Source organism: Phyllostomus hastatus, unplaced genomic scaffold (assembly GCF_019186645.2).
Source record: "Phyllostomus hastatus isolate PE091 unplaced genomic scaffold, TTU_PhHast_1.1 phas_contig_150, whole genome shotgun sequence".
In the NCBI taxonomy this organism is placed as follows: Eukaryota; Metazoa; Chordata; class Mammalia; order Chiroptera; family Phyllostomidae; genus Phyllostomus; species Phyllostomus hastatus.
In genome coordinates, this window is record NW_025333611.1 from 15,622,150 (window position 1) to 15,646,045 (window position 23,896).

Consider the following 23,896-nt stretch of genomic DNA (forward strand, 5'->3'; position numbering starts at 1 on the left):
AGGCATCTCTAGGATGAGACAAAAAATGCCAATGTGAAGTATTTTTAAAATATAGCCTCATCTGAGTTTAAAGTAGGACTCCATTTTCCTGCAAGGGCTGAGAGAGATCCATGGACTCTCCGCAGCAGCCAGCAACTGGGGTGCAAGATACCCGGACAAGACTTCCGGTTTCTGGGGCTTCCTGCTGAGCCCGGGAGTCTCCTGGGGGGCTCATGGGGCCCCCATCTCCCTCCTGAGGGTGGTGGGAAGAGCCGGGAGGGAGACCGTTTTGGTCACTATGATGTTAGAATTAGTGGGTTTTTAAGCATTTAATACTTACATGTTATACTTTTCCTTTTTTAAACAAAGCTTCTACCTTAATCCCTCATGATAATGCAATTCAGAAAAATGTCAAAAGCTCTTTATGGCAGGGGTGCTTAAAACACTAATCTTCTCTCATTCATAACCACAATGGTTACTGCTTCATCTTTTCTGTGTAGTGTTTGAGTCTCTCTGCTTTTCTCTCCTTAGAACAAGCTATGGCTCTCTCATGCCTTCCTGTAGATGGCAAAGGCCTTTGCTGTAAGGACATCTTGAAAGCTGGGTTAAAGCTCTCTTCTCATATTGGACCAATTCATTGGTTCACACTTGTTTTGTCTCGATTATACTGACTTGTGCAAAGCAGGCCGTTAACCTGTTGCTGACCATTGCTTATGAGAAACATGATAGAGCAGGACTACCCAACCACCAGGACAGGGTCTTGGGCCATAATCAAGAATGAGTAATGATCTACTGTTCAACAGCAAAGCCCCTGAATGAACGTGGAAGCCCCAAGTTCTAGGTTACGTTTGAGATGTAATAGTTCCTACACGTCATGTCCTTTAGTTCTCACAAGTCCTTCTGAGGCTGGTACTATTCTTACCCCCCTGTTCCCCAGTGAGAAAGGGAGACAGAAAAAGGCCTTTCAAAACCTTGCCTGACTCACACCCTAGCAGGTGGTGAGACGTGGATCCCGGGTCTGGCAGTCAGACCAAGGGCTCTGCTTCTGCCTTCACTCCGGCTGCAGCCAAGGTCAGAGATTCTGCCTTATGTACCAAAATCTCAGGATCTTACTGAGCTTTCCGCAAGGACAGGGGCTTTTCCTTCAGCCACACGGAGAGGGTCCCATAGCAACCCTCAGTCTCCCGATCTGTACACAGCAACGCAGTCCACCCCAGTCGTCCCACCTGAGGGGGTTAGAGGGAGTGTTGGTAAAAGTGCTTTGAAACCTACAAAGCACTATAAGAATTTGAATCATTCCCCTAACACCCACAGTACAAAAAAAAAAATGAAAAAGAATCATTCAATGCTGGTCACAGATCTGTTTTTCAACTACTCAGTGAATAGAGCTTTTTCAAGGAATTTAAACTTAATGAGGGGTCCCGGGTAAGACTGTATCTGTGAGTAGTCCTTTGAAGTCTGAGCTCAGAATCTTTATATTAGAGCAAATCTGAAAGTCATTTCGTTAAAATCTCTCCTCTTTCTGATGCTCGGCACACTTCTACGATAGTTTTGAAACGACAGCTCCCTTTACGATGAGGCTCAGTGACAGGAAGCTTATGACTGTCCGTGGAGATAATGCACCCCTTCTGGCAATTAGAAACAGTTCTCTTCTGTCACACTACCTCACTTTCGGTTCTCTACCCTCGCTCCTTTGCCATTCTAGGTGAGGAGAATAAAGAGAAAAATTCTCCTCTTGCAAGAATATCACAACTTGCACAGAGAGAGGGGGGTTGTACATTTACATGTTCACTTAACTTAGTCACGGCATGGCTCAAGCTATGGGATTGTTCTGTGGCAGGAAGCAAAATCCTCCATATGTCATTCCCTAAGAACTGGCTTCCAACTTTAGAAGGAGCTACCAAAGTGTCCCATTGTAATAGCTCCTCAGGCGCACAGAGGGGGTGTGTCCAATCCATGATGGTTGCGCGTCTCACGAATGGTCCTCAAAGTGCAGCCCAGCCATTGGCAGGGGCAGGTGACCACAAGTTCAGCGCCTCCTGCTCTTCATTTTCATCCCACCCAGCATGCCCGTGTTCTACAACACAACTGCATTCAAAGACTAAAAGGCGTTTTCTTCATTTCCCAAAGCACTTTCCATGAGGACCAGAGGGAGAACCATAAACTAATAGATGGACGTATCATGTTAAAAAGGGTATCAACATTTTTTTTTAATCAGTGCACAGTCAATATTCCCCATCAGGAAAAACTAATGAGTTTCTCAGCTCCTCTCCTCAAAAGTCATTGCAAAAATCTATCGAAGGAATGTCATCTGTACTTAATGAAGGGACAAGCATTGTAATTAAGTTTTAAGCTATTTCTTCAACATGAAGCTGCCACTAAGTGTGAAATGGCTATAATTCATATTTTTAAGACCTTGAATTTATTAGCATCTATTTTCTATTCAAGGTTAGGGACATGGTACTTGGTTGTTAAAGGATTCAGATTCCGCTGGTCTTTGTTATTCCAGGCTGAGTGGCCTGAGCCCAGATGCCAAGCAAGGAAAATTATCATCAATGAGTCAGGGGGTATTTTTGAAAAAAAAAAAAAAATCCAAAAAAACTGACAACTCATCTTCATTTATCAATAGGATACGGTGATGAAATGTGTAATAGGGGAAAGGGGACTTGGCATTCATCTGTGAATTACCATGGTGGGGAAAATGAACGGGGACCCTGGGCTAGAGTCAGGCACAGTTCTGCTGAAGAGTGCCAGTGCACACCCATGGACGAAGGAGGCAGACACCTAAAGCTCTGAGATTGCTTGCAAAAGAAAGAATAATGAATAATTCTCTTTTTGCAAATGACTTAGTATGGAGAGAAAATAAAATGAGATATATAAGTGCTTAGACAAAATTAGGGACCCAGGGGACTTTGATAGCTCTCCTTTACAAACAAATGTGCAGAAGGTAGTTACTCATCTTCTTCCCCTCACTTTTGGGGGAAACGGAATTTGTAATGATCCACCTAACCCAAACCCCTCTGTGGGCAATGGTAAGTGTGGAAGACATCGAGTCAGTGAACCAAAAAATGACGTGCATGGGACCGTGTGTGTTTGCAGCAGGCAGACCATAATGAGCCTAGGGACAGGCCAAAAGCATTTTCTTGGGAAGTAAAGTTCAAGCTGAGAGGTGACAATAAATAGGGTTATCCAGAAGGAGAGCAGAGGAGAATGTTTCAAGGGAAGGGTCTAAGTGAAGACTCTAAGGCATTCTAGAGGAAACAAGGAGAAGATAGGAGGGTTGAAGCCTACAAATCGAGCAGAGAGGACTTCTGATTCAATAGCGAACCCCACACACCCACCCACGTCTGCTCCCTCCTGAGGCTCTAACGCAATGACAGCAAAAGAACAAGAAAGGACACAAACCCACAAGAATAAAGAAAAAGAGAAGCAGTAAGAGTAGGAGAAAGATGTTGACAGAGCTTTGGAAATTAAAAAAAAAAAGTAACTTCATTAGCAGATGACATAAAACCAAATGCTAAGAGCCTATGGGTTTGGTGGAGATCAAGCCAAAAGTTACTTCAAGCTGCAGAATCCTGGCTCGGTACAGGAGTGGGGCCACCAGGCACCTATGTGGCTGGGAGAGTCTGGTGGGGCTGAAATTAAGAAGACTGGTTGAGGTTCCCATGGGACATTGTTGGACCCCTAGATGGTTTCTTCACTGTATATCCCAGGTGATCGCCACCCTCACTGATACAAACTAAATGTTGTGCCACCCAGTTCATATATTGAGATCCTAATCACCAAAGTGGTGGTATTAGGAAGCAGGCCTTTAAGAGGTGATTAGGTCACAAGGGTGGGGCCCTCATGAATGGGATTAGTGCCCTTATCAAAGAGACCCCAAGAGACATCAGAGCAAAGGAACTCCCTTGCTCCTTCTGTCACACCAGGACACGATGAGAAAGCTGTCCACAAACCAGGAAGTATGCTCTCACCAGACACTGAATCTGCCAGTGCCTTGGAGTTCCCAGCCTCCAGAGCGGGGAAAAAAGAAGTTCCTATTGTTTACAAGCCACCCAGTCTATGGTATTCCATTACAGTAGCTCAGATGGACTAAGACACACTATGGAAGGCTTGAACCTTAGCCTCTGTGACAGGACAGCTGAGGTCAGCAGTACTGTACTGAAAGCAGGGAGTTGAATGAAAACCTACATATTGAGAGTGAGAACTCGTAGGCCCCACCTAAATGTACTGGCCACAAAAATTCTTCCCAAACAAGAGATCAGGACTCCTCTCTGGGAAAACTGACCAGTCCAAGAGAAAAGACCTACAGATTCAGACATTTGGGGTCACCCACCTAAAAACCCCAGCCTGATAATCCTACCTGGAAGCCTACTCCCCAGCAAACCCCATTCATGTGAACAAAACTTTCCAACAGATCCTTAGTGCTCAGCTCTTGAAAGTGAATTAGACCTCCTTGAATCACCAACCAGGTGAAAAAGTCCCAGTCAAAAAGCCTGAGATCTGAATTTAAAGAAAAAAAAGCAGAGAACAGAAGAAGCTTGAAAGGATCAAAAAGTAAAGAGAGGATAGTACATCTGGGAACTTAATACAGGGTGCCGGAGAAGGGAATACAGAACATTTGGAAACTGAAATATGAGCGTGGGGATTAAAAGTTTAATAGAAGGGATGGAGAACAGAGAGGAGAGCACAGAGAGAAACAAAAACAAGGAAGGGTTGGGAGGAGCAGAAAGGGTGATGGGTGATGGGAGGTGCGGCCACCAGGCAGCACCAGATGGCCACTTGTCGGTTTCGGGCAAGTGCTTTTGTTCGGAAACTCTATCTCCAGGCCAGTGGGAGCCACTGAAGAACAGCAAACAGGGAGTGACGGTTCGCCCAACGTGGCCAGGGAGTCAGGGAAGGCCACTTAGTTCCCTCTGAAGTCTGACGGTCTCGCTCTCGTTTGTATTATATCCCAACACCCCCTGGAGAATTCTGGATCAAGGAAAAAGAGATATCCAGTGGCTGATTTTTTAAAAAAGGATCACTTCTAGTTCTTAGCTTATTTCAGGTAAAAACTGTCATCAGCTTGTTCCTCTGTAAACTCCCATTACTCTTTGTTTTGAAAAGGTTATAATTGGAATTAAAGAAGTCTGGCTTGGAGCCAGGATCGTGAAGGCTGTAATTAAGGAAGATTTTCTAGCTAGACTCCCAGCAGGGCCATCCCACTGAGGGGGGCAGGGGGAGGAGATTTAAAAGCAATTGTGTGTTTCTTCAAGAATAATACAACACCCATTTCACATAATAAATGGCAGCTGCTGACATTTTAATAAAGATACAGATGATAATAAAGCTACAGTGCTCTGTTGTGAGGCAGAAGGTAGCCCCGACTCAGGAATTTTAACAGACAGACACCCTTGCCCTTCTGCTCTGAGTGGCTGGGAGGTTAGCACTTATCTCTGATGTCACATCTGCTCTGACAACGTGAATAAAAGAGCAGTGTTATTACCACCACTCCCCTGTATGGCTTTGTCTCCTGAATGACTTCTTTCACATTTTAGGCCCTTCTGTAAAAAACTTATAATCGAAAAGATATAATTTTAATTTTTAAATAAAAGCCACTTGTCTTAGATAACAATACTTGTCCCATGGCCCCTCAAACGCAGATGGAAATGCTTGGCCATTAGGGGGCGGTCAGGTGCCTCCTGCCCATGCTCATGACTGGAGCTTCCACAGAGAGTGTAGGCATGGTTTTTTAAATTTTAATAACATTTTATTTATCCCAATATAGCTAAAAATATGATCACAACCTATGATCAATATAAAAGTTAAGAAAATAATTGACAGGTTTTCCTACCAAATTTTGAAATCTAGTATGTGTTTTTGAGGGAGGCTTGTGGAGTGTTTTGGTTATGACGGCATTTCCCCCGGTGCCTTGCTGTCTTAAAGGGTTAGAAATCCAGAACCACATCTGGGGAGCAGTTTTAGAGCATCTGATCCGGACTGCACTGCAGCCAGTGCGGGCCCAGGACGTGACGAGAAATGGACATCGGCAACAGCAGGTGCCTGATGATGGATTCTGGACGTGCCTTTCCCTTCTGATCGTACTCAGTGGTCCTTACAAGACACAGAGAGAAAGACTCACAACCTTCGAAGCTTGACAAAGCCACCAAGATACTTTGTGACTGGCCTTCTACCCTGTTCTTCAGGCTGGCCAACTTTCAATCTGTGCTCATCCATGAAAGCAAATGGCTTTCTTATGGTTATTACCTGATTTAGTTTTTCTCTCAAACCTATCCTTATGGATTGTTGGGGAAAACTGAATTTCTTCTAGTCTGCTATGTTCTCTGTGACTGAAAAGTTTCAGCTTCCTCTAGGATAACGAGTCTCCCTTTTCCTCTCCCTCTGTAGGATATCATTCTGGTCATGGAAGGAGGGGACATCTGTGACTTGGTGGTGACAGGAACAAAGAAAGTTCAGATTCCATAGATGCTGTTCAAGTGGGCATCCGGCTAGCAACCCACGCTCAAGTCCTGAGGGAGTGAGTTCTGCTCGGTTCTCTGGTGCTCACTCGGCACCACTGAGTCAGGTCTCGGAGGTGCTGGCGGACACGGAGCTCTGGGCACGTCCGCCACTCCATCCCCAGTGGCACCGTCTGCAGTGGGGCCCTCAGCCCGTTGCAGGGAACCTGCCCAGGAGCCTGCCCGTCTGCACACTAGTTGCTCAATACATCTCCACGAGATGCTTCTAAACCACCCCCCCTGCCCCCCCATCCTCCAGGACTTGAAGGAGTTTCAAGAGTACCGACCCAGGTCCTTCTCCCTCTCTAGCCGCACGACAACCCAGGGGGTTGTGAGCCCACCCCTGTGGGCTGGCTTCCTAGAATCCCAGATGAAGATGCATGATGACTCTTTGCTTTTGACTTTCCTTAAAACCTATCTAATTCATTTCTTTCCCCCGTAACTCTGAGGAAAAAGGTCATTAGGACATGTATTTCTCAACCTGCTTTCCCTGTATTTTCCATATTCTTCTTCCCACAGTTCACCAGAGACCACACGGTTGGGTTTTCAGCGTCCTCTTCCTGTCTGAATGGGACTTCCCCTGCATCCTCGCCGCCTATCACCCCCATCTGCTGTCTGCTGTCTCTCCTTCCCAGGCCTCTAACGGCAGAACTACGACATTGAGAGAATATGTATACAGAGCACGCAAGTTTAATATCTAAAAATACAATCTCTACCACATTTCCAAAAATAAAAAAAGTTGATAAATAAAACACAGGGAAAGGTGGAAATACCATGTATCTACTACTAAGAATAAGAACCATGGAAAAGGGAACCCTAGGGAAAGTTCGGAGGTAAGGGAAAATAAAAGAAAATATGAAGATAAATTCTAACTACAGCGCAGATACTGACAGGAAAAAGGGGAGGAGGATAGCATTTTGGAATAGAGGAGGACAGAGTGGGACACAGTGCTGCAGTCGCCAGCACCTCTGGCACAATGGAGGCAGCAGGATGTGTTAATGTAGTTAAAAGTATTTAATTTATGGGCTGTGTTTATTCTAAGGTTACGTCTCCTCTACTCTGTTAGTTGAACTATATTTTCTTTTATGCACAATGCTGTTAATAGTAGATGAAAGTACCCAATGGTTTATTTTTTGTCTTTAATTGAAAAATGATTGTTCGTTTCCATCATTTTGTGGGAATTTTTTATGGGTTGAAAAAAGAATTCTGGAAACCCCCGTCTGAGCCTTTGCGTCCCCACGAAGAGCTGCTGGCCCCTCCTTCCCAAAGCTGACACCAGTGGAATCACTATTCGCTGGGCTTGTTCCGTGTTCTGGACACGAGGGCCAGGACAGCCTAGAGACACACCCAAGTTCACAGAGCAGGTCGGCACTGGGGCCAAATGCGAACCCAGCGCAGGACCCTCCACAGCCACTCTTCTGCTTGGTGGTTCCCTGAAGTAACGACGCTATTCTTTAGCTCACTGTATATTTTCATTTTTCCTTTGAATTGCTCCAATATTCATGCCATGCGATCTAATAACTCTGAATCCTATACATGCAACACAAAACTAAAACACTTAGTCTAACTGCTTTAAAGCGGGGGTGGAAGGGAGGAAAGAGGAGATAAAGAAAATGACAGAACAGGACAGTCTGCGAAATGTTTAAAAGGGAGAAAATTCAAAAATTTCTTCCACAATCGTACTGACCCACATGCCATGTAAGAAGCTCAACACACAGCTTCTCTCTCCCATTTCTCTCTCCCTCTGAGTGTGTTTCTCTCTGTCTGTGTCTCTCTCTCTCTTTACATGTGTGTGCATGGTGTGTGCATTTGTGTGTGTGTGATTTTTTTTCTTTTTTTTTGATCAGACAGGTGATCCAGTAGTTTCGGGAGTGTGAGTTCGGGCAGGCCGAGCAGGGGGAGTGATATCACCAAGCCTCTAATTTGTTGTACCCTGAAGGTTTGACAGATTGTTCTGGTCACATAAACTGGCAAATCACAGGGAGTCCATAAATATTTACTTGGCTACAGACATTTTAAAATAAAATTAAAGAAAGAAATTCATTTTTTGTCAGCTTGTGGGAACCTTGTCTAATCTTTATTTCCCTATGATATACATAGCTTAAATCTCATACGTTCCCTAAGGAAATCAGGTTTAGTTTCTATCCATTGGAAAACATCCTACAGAATATTCAAGTGCCTACTGAGAGTAACAGATATAGCTTAGAATTCTTCAGTCTTATCATTAAAACCTTGGTAATAGAATGGAGGAAAAGCAAACATTAACAAAGAAATGCCTTATTTATTTGGGGCTGTAGAATGGGGTTGACCTCTGTGAACCTTTTGGCCCTTAATTATGTTACGTATTACGTTGTGAAACTTGTCACACTCTTTAGAGTCTTTTGTGACCATGTTTGAAATTGCCTCCACACAATCTAGTCAAGAATACAGTTGTCATAAGGAAATGAGTTTGTAAATAACACAGTAACATTCTTGGCAGCTACGGAATTATTTCAGGCTATTTGCCCCTACATGAAATGGCTCTGCAGATCCAGGCCTTGTGAATTCTGAAGCCTGCTTCTTGGGTTTTATCTTTTCTTTCTTCTTGCAACTGAAATGCCACTTCCCTCGGGTGGCCTTACTTAAATCTCAGAGGCAGATTCTGCTATTCTCTGTGCTCCCTGGACTCGGTTCCTGCATCTCTCCCAGTCCTGATCCGATTCCCTTGTGCTGTGAGGTGCACTTCTGTCTTACTCTCCTTAACTACAAAGTAGCTGAATACTCACTTATCTCTACATCCCAAGTATTTATTTAGCCCATGCTCGGACTCCCTGCACGCATCAAAAAGTGCTTGGTAAACAGTAGCTGCTCTGACATTGAATGTAAAATCTGGCCACCACCCTTGTGTCACTGTACACACAGCATAAGAGCACATCGTCACATCGGCTGATGACGCATTCTTTTATAAAGACCTCCTGGCTTCTTGCCCTGTTGCGGTTTCTTCCAAGCTATTAGTTACAGTTAGAGGAACGGAGGTGGCTCTGGAGGGACAGCGGTCTATGTAATCTTCTCTTTCTTTACGTTTGCCCTAGCATGTGACTGGGAAACAGGATTTCACAATCTATTTCCTGTTCCTGTAGGATCAGAATCCTACAAGGAAACTTCATGCTTGAAAAGAGTCTTCAGAACAAGGCGGGCATTCAGAAGCAGCCTCTGTTCTTACGGAAAGCACACATGCTGCCCTGAACGGCCCATTTCCTGTGTCAGATCTCGCACAGCCTGAGGTCAGGGAGCTTTGCGTATGTCTTCTTATAGACTCCAGGAAGGAAAATAGTGAGCAAGAGAACATTTAAAATATTCACATTTTTAAAATCATGAATTTATTAAAACCCAGTTTCTATTAAAAATGAGTTTTCCCCTGCAAGGTGCAGGCATATTAGCTGGTACACGCTTAGGTGCAGTGCCTCCAGCGCGACACGTCCTTGCTTCAGAATAGCCCGGGCGAACGGCCAACGCACGCTGCGCCGGCCGGGTGCGGGCGCAGACCTCACTCACACACTGTTTGTCTGGAGAGAAGCAAGGTCCTTCGTGATCTCCAGCTCAACCCTGCATTATTTACAAACATCTTAAGCAAACATGGCAGACAGGATACGTCCAGTAACTCCAAAAATAACAGTAGTAAACGAAAACTCAAGTCTACTCCCCAAGAGCTGAGATCTTTTAGGGAGAAATGCCAGAGGCTTAAAATTTGCTTCTCATTAACAAACAACAACAACAACAACAAGAGAACAACAACAACACAGAGCACTCCAGTAGCCCAGACAGAGGTTTGAGAAAACAAAACTTATCCCAACAGAGGTTTCTGAAATGGATGCTATTTTCTCACGTTTGACTGGGGTAAGTGAGGGACATATTAAATATTTAAGTTTTGCTTGTTTATTTTAGAAGACAGTCTATGTATATGTAAGCTGTGGTCTGTTAATTCAATTTGTTTCTCATTAATAAGTGAGATCAAGAAAATGTTATTAAAACATTAAAAACATTCCAACTTAACTGCATTGGGGAGCTTTAAAGATCCATTAATTTATATCTCAATAAATGACTTTTCTGTTCATCTCCTTTTTGTATATTTTTTAATCAATAAGACATTCAGGTGATTGCATCCTTTTAGGCAAATCTTATATAAAATAAGATCTTTTAGGACTTCAACATTAACTTCTTAGTTTTATCAACGTATCATAGATGTGTAAGATATTAACAGAGAATATCAATTGAAAGGTGCATGGGAATAATCTTTATGAATTTTGTTCCCAAAATATACCTCTTTATGAAGAGGTATTGAAAGAATATCTCTTCTTTAAATCTAAATTTATTTAAAAATAAAAAGTAAACTAATATAAAGGAATTTGCTGTTTGGAGCTGGAAGTGACCTGGCTGTTTACAGATGTCAGGCTCTTGGCGAGCTCAAGGCCACACGGCGGGTATGCAGTAGGTCCCTGACGTGCAGCTCAGTGCCCCTCCCCTCCGCCCGGCTGCCACTGAGGGGCACCTGCCTCCGCTGCGCCTGGGCAGTTCCCTCGGCGCTGCCTGCCGGTACAACTTCAGGAACCTCCCTCAGGAGACTCTACCTTCCCAAGACCAGAAGACACACCAGACATGAATGACCTGGGTTAGTAAAACCGATCCAACCGTAAAACTAGAGGCCATAAGAGTCAGTCACCAAGTTCATTACCTATTTACTCAATAGCCAAGGTCAATTCCAGTCAATAGCGGAGAGTACGGTGTGGCATCATGAAATGCCAAATGTGAAACATTCATGGACGCACTGATCTAGACCAATCAATCAACCACATTCCATTATCCTTTCAATTGGTCAGAGATTCTCTCTCAATGTGCCTTTAAGAAGAAATTCCAGAAGGATGAAGGGGCTGATGATCACAGTCTAGGCTCCTGGCTCCGTTCAGCTTATCGAGCGCCACTACGATTTGGACAGGTGCAAACAAAAGGCCAGTTTTAAAATGACATATTAAAAGCTTTTTCTGCTTCCTGTCGGAACATTTTATTTCTATGTAATTTTAGAGTAAGCAGTGAAAATGTAGCAACTGCCTGAAGTCCTTCCTATGTTGCACGGACTTAGAAGATCTCCCTGTGACTGGGTTGCGCACAGGCTGTACGCGGAGGGCTGGCGGAGCGTCTGTGGCACTGTGTGGGCAGGACTCTGCTCTGTGTCCCTCCGCATCCGGGTGTCTAAAGTGGGCTGTTCCTTGAAGAGTTTCTTTGGGTTTGATGTGGGCTGGGTTTGTTTTGCACTACAGAGAATTAAGTTTTCTGTGTAAAGCCAAGTTAGCCTACATCCATTACACATATTTCTCAAGTCTTCCAGTTAATGGAGAGCTTGTTACCCTAACCCCTCCCCCGCAAAAAAGATTCTGTCTTATATTTAGAGTTCAGCTTCTTTTAGTCAGCCCTCATCTTTGGCCTGATCAGCACTAATTACTGACTAGTTCTGTAAAAATAAAATAAAATAACAATGCTGCTCCTAAAGAGGACTGTGAAAAGGGACACAGGCCACCGTGACTTGTCTGGGAAGAGCTCTGGCATCAGAGGCACGAGGGGTCACCGTGCTCCCCGAGAGTGAATCCAAGCCCTGAAACGGGGGTCTCCTTGGGGGGATTTGCTGGGAAGATTCCACTTTCAGTGCCGGATATGAAACGTCGCACCCCGCTGACAGGTACGCAGGTGCCTTGTGCGCACCCGGAAGCACTGACCAGCGCAGTTATTCCAGTACAATGGGAAACCTTGCGGGGTGGTGTATAATCTTAACGACAATGCCCACTGTAGGAGGGATTTTGCTAAGAAAAGGCTCTCACTCCCCACCAACTAGCTTCTTCCTTTGGCCCGATTATTTCTCTACATTCATCAAGACTGACAGGCTTTGCAAGGATGCTCTGGGTTTTGTAGTGAGGTGAGAATGTGTTTTTGTTTAAGGAAACACAAGCTCCCACGTGGCCACTGCTGCTTTGAGATAACAGCTCGTAGGACGACGCTGTGTAAGAGCAGGTATGACCTGTGTAATCAGGTACGTTTGCTCATGGTTGACACCTTTACACAACACTTATTCCGTGCTAGTTGTGATGATCTGCGACTGGTGTGAGCTAAAAGAACTACGAGAGATGAGGAAAGCCAGCATTCATTCGCTGAATTCTTCATGGCTGCACGTGTACAGGCAACATTAACAGTTACACTGGTAGCATGATACCATTTTTTATGTTTCTTCCTGGGGCTGGGGATGCTCCTTGGGTGGCAGGGATGGTTTGTAGGCCTTATCTCGGTCTTTGTCTGTCTGTCTGTATGTCTACTGTTCTTTTTTGTTTTCTACAGCTGCTGGTGGGGAGTGCACAGCATCTCAGAGCCCTTTTCTGCTGAGGGCACACACGTATGGAGATCTGAAGATTACCACCAGCACGTGGAATACCTCCCAAGGTAGTCTGAACACCGTAACAACCCAGGTAACGGGGGAGCTTGTTACACAGAAAACAATAAATCTGGATTGCATTCAGAATTCAGCTTCTCTTAGGCACCAGTTTTCTTTGGGCTGGTCAGCTCCAATTGCTGACTAGTCCTCTAACTGGATAGGCTTTTGGTACCACAAAGTACAGCAAGAAACAAACACTGCAACACCACAACGCCTAGATCTCACAATTCCAAGGCAGACAACCTCTTGCTCCAAACCCTCAATGTTAAGTCCTCAGAGAAAATTTTCCCTTGGCTGAAACTTATCTTCACATCCTTTCTAGCCTCTCCCCGTTTACATCTTCATGCACGGCTCATTACACAGATTCAGAATGGGTCGTCGGTCCGTTGCACAGAAAGAACAAACAGCCACTGGTCAACACGAAGTCAAAGGCTTACCTTAGCTCCTTGAAGGGGTCTGCCCTGACGTTAGGGGTCTCTATGGATTTAGGGAACACGGTGCCCTCTGCTCCTGTAAACAGAAGAAAAAAGCAAACAGAGGTTGGAGACCGTTGGCTGTGTCACCTGGGGGCACAGTCAGCTAAATGCAGTGAATCCTTCATGCAAACCGGTCCACACATATTTTGTCACTGGCTTTAGGGCTCCATAATAGGAAAACATTGAATCAACTCATGCAAACAGCTTTTGAAAAAAACACGAACTTCTTTTGAGAGTGCTCCTGCTGAGATCAGAGTGAGGCCAGGAGGCAAATTCCATATTAGCTTAAAAAAAAAAGATGCCTAGAAATGACTCTGGTTTCTCATAAACTTGTAACCGTCTCCCAACTGGAAATGTCTGAAGGCCCAGCAGCTGAGCCCTTGCACTGCACTGGGGGCGCCTCCCATGCAGGAACATCTCGGCACCTGGGCAGAGGTGGAAACGGTAGATGGCAGAAAACCCTGTAGAGGCTGCAAGCTATGCGCCTAGGGACAACTAAGCAGACATAAATAAAGTTTGACACTATTTCCTTGAAGAGTCAAACACAACAGTGTGTGAGATCATTTGAAGTTCAGTGCTTTTACACTTTGAGTATTAACATTGATTCAACCCAGTCCAGACATTTAGCGGCTGACTTTGCTATACGCTTTTATCTTCACAACTTGTCAACTCCAGCTAAACCTTTTTCACTGTAAAGATTGTGATTATTTGATTTCTCTGCTCCCGAAGTGTTTTCAATGCATTTAAGCCTCAGTTTATCACAGATGATTGCACTGGATATTAGCTTTTCAATTAAACTTAGCTAGGCAATATCCTGTACTTTGATATAAAGGTGTTTATTTTTATACATTTGGTACAGTTCTTTGACACTGTGAGAGGGGACAGAATAATATCTCGCATTCATGGGTGAATTTCTAGAATCCTCTTGCATTGTTATAATGTCTAAAAATCTCCTCCATTAACCACTGTTATTCTAAATCTAGATTTATCCTGACATACTGATGAGTCTAGGAAGATGAATTGGTTTCTGTACTTTTGTAGCATCTGTAGAAATATCTAATCTTTCTGATGTGAGTAAAAGATTGTTGCAAGTAAAATAAAAAATTATGCCTTGACTTAACATTATATATAATCGTTGAAAGAATATCCTGGTGAACAATAACTGTTATTCTAAGCGAACGTTTTCTGTGACTGCTACATGCTAGACAGCATAATACATATTTCATACACAGTGGCTCATTTTATTCCCTTCGGTGCCCCATCGTATTGACAGCTGCAGGAGGCACAGAGACATTTAGTGTGAGGACATCGGAGACCTTTCTCTACCTGCAGACAGTTCCACTTTTCAGGGCCCCAAACCACATTGATTCAAACCTACCTGAATGTGCCCACAGCCCCATTAAAATGTAACCTTTTTTATGTAAGGTTCCTAGGATGTTCGTTGTTTTACTATGCATACATCGTTTATTTTGCTCTTGTGGTTTAAACTTTATTGTATTCTTTATAACGGTGATGGATCATCTTATGTGTCTACTCGACTGGATCAGAGGCTGCCCGGAGGTTTGGCTGAGCACTGCTTCTGGTTTCCAGATGGGGTTAGCGTCTGAACTGCCAGACCCCGCCAAGCTGTTTGTCCCTCCAACGTGAGCGGCACCATCCTACCTGTTGGTGGATTGAATGGAACAAAACAGTGGAGGAAGGAAGAGTTTGGCCCTTCCTGCCTGCCTGCTTGAGCTGGGACATCTGTCTTCTGCTCTCACTGCTGCTGGGTCTCAGGTGCCAGGCCTGGGCTGGACTCTATATAAGCAGCTGCCCCGGTTCTTGGGCATTTGGACCCAGCCTTCACTGTGCCACAGGCCCTTCTGGCTCTCCAACTACAGGCAGCAGACCGAGGGGCCTCTCAAGCTCGGTAACTGTGTGAGCCAACTTCTCGCACTGATTCTTCCTCTGCACAGATCTCATTGGTTCTGTTTCTCTGGAGAACCCCGACTAATACAATTATCGAGGAAGAACGGCTGGGTTACAGACGACAGGGTAGTTTTTGTTACATATGCGTGGAATGTGGGTGTGCACAGTATATAATCCCCATTGCCTGCATTTTTGTGATTCTTTGCATTACCTGAGGCCAAAGGCACTGTGGCGGCTGCCCCGTGGATGAGAGGGGGGCCTGCAGAAGTCACAGGACAGTGAGTGACACACTGGGAGGTGGCTCTAGGCTGTGTGGCACCCCAGAACACACTCTCAGCCCCCCTCAGTCCTAACTCCACTCTGTGACTGCGGTCCACCTGTCACCACCGCAGCTCACCAGGACGGCTTCCCTCGGACACCCTTGGAGACATTTTGTTGTTCGTCATTTGAACCCTTGAAAGGAGCAATCACCTATCTCACTAAGGCAAGGACAGTTATTTCTGTTTGTTTCTATTGTCTGTCCTCTTTAGTCCCATCTCAAATCTCCCCTCGCTCTACCCAGAATTCTATGAAAATGTCCCTATAAAGAGCATTAGCACTTTTCAAAGCGGCCACGATGGTCTGACTTACCCGGGTGGCAGTCGGTCCCGATCAGGGGCCGCTTGTGCTGTTTGGACTGTTACTAGAATGCTGTCAGGCCTAATGTTCCACCTGTCTCATCCCCACCCCGATCGTCCTTTCACAAGGCCTTAGTGGCTAAAGAATACTTATTTTGCAACTCTTGACTATGCCAAGGATATGCATGCCGTGGAATGCATATTACATTTATTCTGACCAATTATCCAAAAATGAGGGATGACATGTTCTTATGTGAAATGAATCTCAAAAGCCTGGGGCGTTTTCTTTATCCAACCCAGACTTCGTTTGTCCAGCCTGTTTCTTCATTCCTCAGATCCAGTGACGAACCCTCATCTGCGACCTTCCTTCTTACAGGGGCGTACCACGCTCCCGAAGGGGTGACTCGACTGCAGCTGGGGGCCCTCAGCTCTGCCGCCCCCGGAAGCGAGGCCAAGGGGAGAAAAAAGACACAGGAAAGCAGCCCAGCACACTACAGCTGCTCACTCCACGTCTGTGGAAAGAGCTCGGTCTCCCCCAAACACCCAGCCTTGGGTCCTCAGCTTCCTGTGACCACGCCTGCTGTGCTCCCGGTGGGGGACACGCCCTGTTCTCTGTCATGCCCCCACTGTCCAGCACAGGGTAGGCGCTCGACAGATGTCTGTAAAGTGACCACACAACTCATTCGGCACTGAACACACGCTACCTGGGACTTTAATCTTCCTTGCAGACACTCATTTAGTCTCTTCAACTAGCTCTGTGTGGCCAGGGACAAGGTCAAGGTAGAATACAGTCAGATTCGACTGTAGGTTCCCAAGGCTTCTACTGGACTCATTTCCAGTTGTTACCGCCATTTCTATGGGAGTACCAAGTTACTGTTATAAACAAATAAATACATTACATTTTAAATACATGTCCAAAATAACAATCTAACATGTTTTAGCTGTATCTTTAAAATAATAGAGCATGCTAATAAAAAATGCTGTGGGGCTAAATATGTATCGCTCTAAAGTAGAATGCCATCAAGAGGCTTGTGGTCTCTCAGAACAAAGAACCTGCTTGTCTTATAGTAAGAGGACTGGGGCTAAAAACATGTGGGGCCCCTGGCCGCACGGCCAGTGAGTGCTGGGGCCGAGAGTCACCTCCAGCTGAGGAACCCACTGTTAGCCATGGAGCCCTCGTGCCTTGCTCTCTCGATCCCAGGCCGCCGAGGCACTTGCTGAATGGCAAACCAGCAGAAGCCAGAGGGACAGGGCTCTGACAGGTAGAGGAGGTGGGTGATGGACAGGCTCTGGATATGAAATGGACATGAAGGGTGAGAGGCTCACGCTGTTGTTAGTGCCCACCATCCAGCCGGACGCCCTTTGATTTTGTCTTTGCAGGACTTTGGACAGGGGAAGACATGTCCCATATGTACCGAAGGACAGGCACATGGATGACTTGTCAGGGAAAGGTATCAGAATCTCTCATGAGCCAAGTGACCTTGGGCATGAAAGCCAATCTCTCTGATGCTCAGTTTCCTTCACTAAAACAGGAGAGACTGACAGCACCCTCATCTCTAGGGGTCCTGAGTGTGAGCTCTGGCACACAGCAATCAGCAGATGATAAGTTAATAAAATAATATTACTAGTACCAAAATGTTTATGAACACTAATCATTCCTTTTCTTTCCAGGTCCTCTATGACTCTTTAAAAAATAACATTTTTAAAGCACTTACTATGAAGTAGAAAGTACTGAAACTGTTTTCCTTTGATCATTGGAAAAACCCCATGAGACAGGGGCTATCAATATCTGTTATTATGAGTGTGGAGTCTGAGACTCAGAGCAGTCAGGAAATTTTCCTATGGTCACAGAGCAATGAGGGGGATCCGGGACTTGAACTCTAATATTTCAGCTCTGGGACGCGTGCCCTTGACCACCTTGCCACACTGTCTTTTTCAGCAGATTAAGTTACTCTCTACTTGCTCATCTTTTTATGAGAGGTGGACACATACCAAAATGTTTGTGCCCTCCAGTAATACTTGCTACACCCCCCCATCACCGCTCCTCTAAAAACAATCTCCATGTACAATGAGATGAGTTAATGATACTTTTCAAAGAGCCCGTTTCTTTCCAAGTGCCATCAGATTCCTGAGTTTTACACCATTTTTAACTTTCCCAGAAGCTGCGGAGTGAACAACCATCCATCAGAATGAATTCCCCCATCCCATCCTCTAGCCATTCTTGGATAATAAATTATTCTCAATTTTATTATTTCGAAAGGTTTCTATCAAAGCCATACCTACTGATTCTTTTGACACAATATAATTTACCAGCAATAAATGTTCATAAACAGTTTGAGTGAAAAATCCATAAAGTCATTTCAGTTTTATTTTAAGTTCCATTTAATGTCTCTCAAAAGTGATTTCATCAATGTGTTTCCATTAGCTAGTTCTCTGCCCAATAACTTAATTCCACACAATCAATCAGGAACTTATAAAGCCCGTGACAGGATCCACCTAAGTGTTTTGAATCACCACAAAGATCAGCTCAGTGGCTTTGCTTCCCCCTAGTCGCACAGGCAGGGGGTACACTCCTCAAAAACCAAAAAATCTCAAATGCGCTTCATTGCCGTAGCAATACAAAAGCCAGCCTCTCCTCTCTGGAAAGTGCACTCAGGTTTGAAGCTCAGTGTGGTCATGCTTGCCCCTCAGAGTGTCCTGGATGCCAGGAGACCTGAAAGCCAGTTCTCTTGGTGGTGCTTGGCATGTCAGATGACCTCTCTGGCCCTTCGTTTTCCTGATTTCCTAGAAAATGATGGTTGGGATGGGGGGTATCAGAGCTACATTGCTTTTTTCCCCAGGTGTAAAATTTCGTAAGGTAACCATCTAATCAAAACAGATAACTGTCTTTAGCCACCTCCATTCCCTACCAGAACAGAGGAACCTGGGAATATCAAAGGAAATCACTAAAAACTTTCCCAGTGTTGTAGGAAGAAGCAAATAAAAGCAAACAGGTTTTTGCCCACTTTGAACTTGATTTAATTGGTGGACATCATCACCAGAAAATAAACCTCATAAGAGATGAAATGGCAGAGAGCAAAATCTAGCATAGATGAAACTAACTGTAAAAACAAGAACCACAAAAAACTTGTGTATAACTCTTTAAAACTTCAAAGATTGATGTGGGGAATTCAATTTCATAAAAAATAGTAAACACTGAAGTGCCTGAACTTGTATGTGTTAAAAACAGCCATGAACTAAATACTGAACGAAAAACTTACATCTGCAGAATTCGGTACAGGAAAATTGGACTTCAGAGAAATTGGACACAAAAGAAAAAGTAACAGTGGTAGAAGTTATAATCAGTAAAAACTGGAGACAGATTTATAATGAATTAAACCTTTGTTGGACGTGCAGAACAACAACAATTTGAAGACAAATTTCTAAAAAGTTCAGAAATGATTTTAAGTGTGCTCTTTAGAAAGTTAAAGAATTAAACTAGCTTAATGGAGTTTTCTCTGGTAAATTCTTTATTTTTTAATTTTTTTTATTTTAATCATTGTTCAAGTACAGTTTACTCCCTTTTACTCCCATTCCAGCCCACCTACCCAACCCTCCCCACTTCCCTCCCATTACCACCCTCCCCCTAGTTTTTGTCCATGTGTCCTTTAAATTTGTTCCTGTAAACCCTTCCTATTCTCCCTTGAAATTCCCTCTCCTCTCCCCTCTGGTCACTGTCAGCCTGTCCTCTATTTCAGTGTCTTAGGTTATATTTTGCTTGTTTCTTTGTTTTGTTGTTTAAGTTCCTGTTAAAGGTGAGATCATATGGTATTTGTCTTTCACTGCCTGGCTTATTTTGCCTAGCATAATGCTTTCCAGCTCCATCCATGCTGTTGCAATGGGTAGGAGCTCCTTCTTTCTTTCTGCTGCATAGAATTCCATTGTGTAAATGTACCATAGTTTTTTGATCTATTCATTTACTGATGGGCATCTAGGTTGCTTCCAGCACCTAGCTATTGTAAATTGTGCTGCTATGAAGGTAAATTCTTTCTTGATGTATGTTCATTAATATTGGCATAGTTATGATCGATGCTTTTGTATGAACGAACACAGACTAAAAGTCACCTGTGTGTTTCAGTGGTGGGGCCTAAATGTTTGACAGGCTTCAGGCGCAGAGTAAAATATCTGATGACCAATGTTTGAAGTCAAAACATCTTAAGTTTTCTAATTCATGTTGCTTGGGTAGATATAACCTGCCTGACAACCCTCCATAACAACCACTTAGTAAGTTTTACTCAGTAAGATGAGCATGCATTTCTATACTGACATTAAATTACAAATAGAGAAAAGATGTCAATCTAAAACATGGTGATAAGAAAATGGGAGAGGGAATGATTTGATTCCTGAAATACCAGATGACCGAGAAACTCGAGGTCTGGTTTTTAGTGCTGATTTTGCGTAAGCTCATTATGTGACCTTTGGCAGTTTGCCTTCCATTTGTATTTCTCCACTCTTTACACAGAGTCAGGGTGGGAACCAGACACTCTGCAAGGCCTCCAGCCTTTTCACAGGACTCCAAAGGGCCTGGCTGCATGGCCAGGAGAGGAGCACGGTAGGATTGTTAAAGCCAACATCCAATTTATGCAACAAACATGTGTCCAGCAGGGGGCTCTCGAGGGGAGCCAGAGGGATATGGAGCTCCCAGTCCAGCGCACTAGTATAGTCCCATAGTGTACATAACCAGTTTAAATAACGAGTGATAATCTCACAAGTAAAAATAGCTGTTAATCACAAATTGTGAAAATGGTGATTAAAGCTTGAAAAGAAAATCAAAGATGTCTTTGAAAGTATACAACCTGGGGTCATAACCTGGTCTGGTTGGTAAGTTTCCCAGAAAAAGGGAAGTGTTGCCGTTACTTGCTCAGTAATTGGGAACACAGCAGCTGAGAGCAGGAGGCAGCTGTGGAAAACAGGGCAGAGGTGACAGGGCTGGGAAGCTAAAGTTAATAAAGATCCATGTGGCCAGACCATGTTTACCAAGGGCGAGCGGCATGCTGAGACAATTTAGATAGATCCTATCACAGGCCTTATAAGTTTCTGATTGACTCTGTGGAATTAAGTTATTGGGCAGAGAACTAGCTAATGGAAACACATTGATGAAGTTGGCCCAAATAATACAAAGCCTTGTAGGCCACGGCACAGGTTTTGAGCAGGGATCTGACTTAAGCGAATTGGCATTTCTCAAACACCACTGGTGCTGCATGTTATGGTCTGCATGTGTGTGTGCCCTTAAAATTCCGGTGTTGAAACCACCCAGAGAATGGTATGCTGTTACAGCAGCCTGAGCTGAGACACTGCGGCGTGGCAAAGAAAATGGAGAACGTGGGCAAATGAGGTGCGGTGGGGGGGGCACGGTGATGGGCTGTACTAGAGAACCAGCAGTGAGGATGGAGAAGAGCGGTTGGTTTAGGAAATATTTAAGAGGACACCCGATGGGACCCAGTGGTGTGCTGGGCAAGAGGGGGACTAAAGGACGACCACAGAGGAAGAGCTGAAATTGATGGTGAAGACAGATGATTACTGCTCAAAGCCGGCTGTGCCCATGGCAACCGTATACTTCAATCAAATCCTGCTTTTTTTTTATGTTTGGTATTTTATTTGCAATTGAAATTGCCTTTAATAAAAGAAGCTGCTCTGAAGCCACCTATATTTTTCTTGTGAAGGTGCAGGCGAGATGACCAAGTAAATTTAAATTAAGTCTCCTGTAGTATATATAAGCAATATGTATTTTTTAAAACTATGAATAATGTAGTAATCCCTTGAATAATAAACATTGTTTCTGTGCAAGATAATTTTCTGGTTACTCCAAAGGTTTAGCTAAATACATGTTCATATATCTATCTCCCAATGTTTAAAAATCTTTCTTAGATACATGAGATACTGTATCTTAGAGAACGTGGTCACATTTTGATATTTAAATATTATTTAATGTCTAAGATTATTCTCCCCAAAGCCAGTCTCCTCCGCAGCTTGCTATCCATGGTAGGTATAAAAGAGTGAATTGTGGAAGAACTGATCACAGGAAATTCCTCAGAAAGAGTGGTTTTTAATATTTAGTTTTAACATGAACTTCTGACTTTCTCCTAATAGTAATATGCAGTAAAATAATTCTTTTTAAGGAAGTGAGCTGGGTATGTTCAGCCAAGGATTTAAAGTGGCGTGAGTATCGGTGCAGTTGCGGAGCCTCCGCCCCTTCCAGGACTCAGCGCTCTGACAGCGGCTGTCGGCCTGCGGAACGCTCCCCAGGACTGAACAGCAGGCAGACTCGAGCCAGCAACTTCGAGCGGAAAAAGTCTCCTGAAGCAGTTTAATCCCATTCCGTCCCTGTGCCTGCTGGTGGTATTTGACAGTTTGCTAATGCAAAACATTTGTAGTCATTACAAGTTGTTTCCAGGATACAGACCAAATATTTTCTTTTTAGGAATTAGGACAGATTCTCCTAACCTAAAAGTAGAGATAACTCATTCGACAAATATTTAGGGAGGGCTGACTCCATAAATGGGTCTGTGGGGAAAACAGAACTTTCCTCTTTATAGGATCACAAGTTCATTAAAAGACTGAGAAATTTATAAAGTGTATAGCAGTTTCAAATATTGTAACATTCTTTGTCTGTATATATTTAGCAATTACCTACTATGTGCGCAGTACTGTGCTACACCGATATTCAGCGTGAAGAGCTCATCCGCGCCCTTAGGGAGTTCTACCATAGCCAGACAGACAGATTTAGGGAACACGTTTAAATTGATTTTTAATGACAATTATTACAAAGTATGCATTCTCAACGGGGGTGGTGTGGCCACAGCTACAAAATTGGTTTTTGAGGGGTCAGCAAAAGAAATCTTGCTCTATTAATGTCTAAAGGCACAGATACATAGATAGTACATAAATAGACACACATATCTCTGTGGTACCAAAATTTCATAGGAGGGGAATATTTAAAAAAGAATGTGAGCCCTGGCTGGTGTGGCTCAGTGGGCTGAGTGCCAGCCTGTGAACCAAAAGGCTGCTAGTTTGATTCCCAGTCAGGGCACATGCCTGGGTTGTGGGCCAGGTCCTCATAGGGGGTGTGAGAGGCAACTGTCACATGTCAATGTTTTTTTCCCTCTCTTTCTCCCTCCCTTCCCTCTCTCTAAAAATAAATAAATGAAATCTTTAAAAAAAAAGAGTGTAAAATATTGGACAAGTTATTTAGGGTCTTCTAGACTTAGCTTCCAGCTTTGTGGAATGGGGATAGTAACACTTCTCTCATAAAGCTATTGTGAGGATTAGAGAATTTATATTTTATGTATGTGTGTGTATATATGTATATATATAGTATATATGTGTGTGTATACATATATGTAGTAATATGTGTGCTTGGTACATTAAACTGCTTGACAAATGATAGATACTATTTATTATAATTAAATCGATGGTGTTGATTATAATGATAGAAGGCCAGAAAGACAAAAGGATATCAATGAATATCCGAATGTTAACAACAGAGAAGAATAAAATAAGACGTGTTTCCTTTTAGTTTAGCTGAGCTAGCCGTACCATCAAGGTGCACATTTTAAATACTTGCATAGCATGTGAAACTGCAGAGCAATTTAAGATTCCCGTGTAAGAATATTCTGGCAAGGCATGAAGAGACAAGTAGTTTAATTAAACAAACTCCACTCCAGAAACCAATAGACCAGAACTCATGCTTGGTGTATCATTAAGCCCAAACAGGAAGAAATAAAAGGAATCAACCAAGCAGCAAGCAACCTCATTTCAGTTTCTTATGACTACATTATTTCTGATAGTAAATAAAAACACACAGCAACACAAATAATTTCAACTCATTGGTCGTGTATAATGTTAATGGGACAAGGTGGCGCAGAGTTAGGATGGTCTACGAACAGCCATCCTAATGTGAGCATCGGCAACAGGCTGAGAAGG

The 23,896-nt window shown here is 43.8% G+C and overlaps 1 protein-coding gene across 2 annotated transcripts in view; it reads right to left on the reverse strand.

Moving 5' to 3' along the window:
* SGCD (sarcoglycan delta) overlaps positions 1-23,896 on the reverse strand; it is a 393,355-nt gene that overhangs the window by 82,549 nt on the left and 286,910 nt on the right. For both annotated transcript variants that reach the window (XM_045820771.1, XM_045820763.1), the window contains exon 6: positions 13,371-13,443. In XM_045820771.1, coding sequence (XP_045676727.1) covers positions 13,371-13,443 — 73 coding nt within the window. The remainder of the gene's footprint in view (positions 1-13,370; positions 13,444-23,896) is intronic.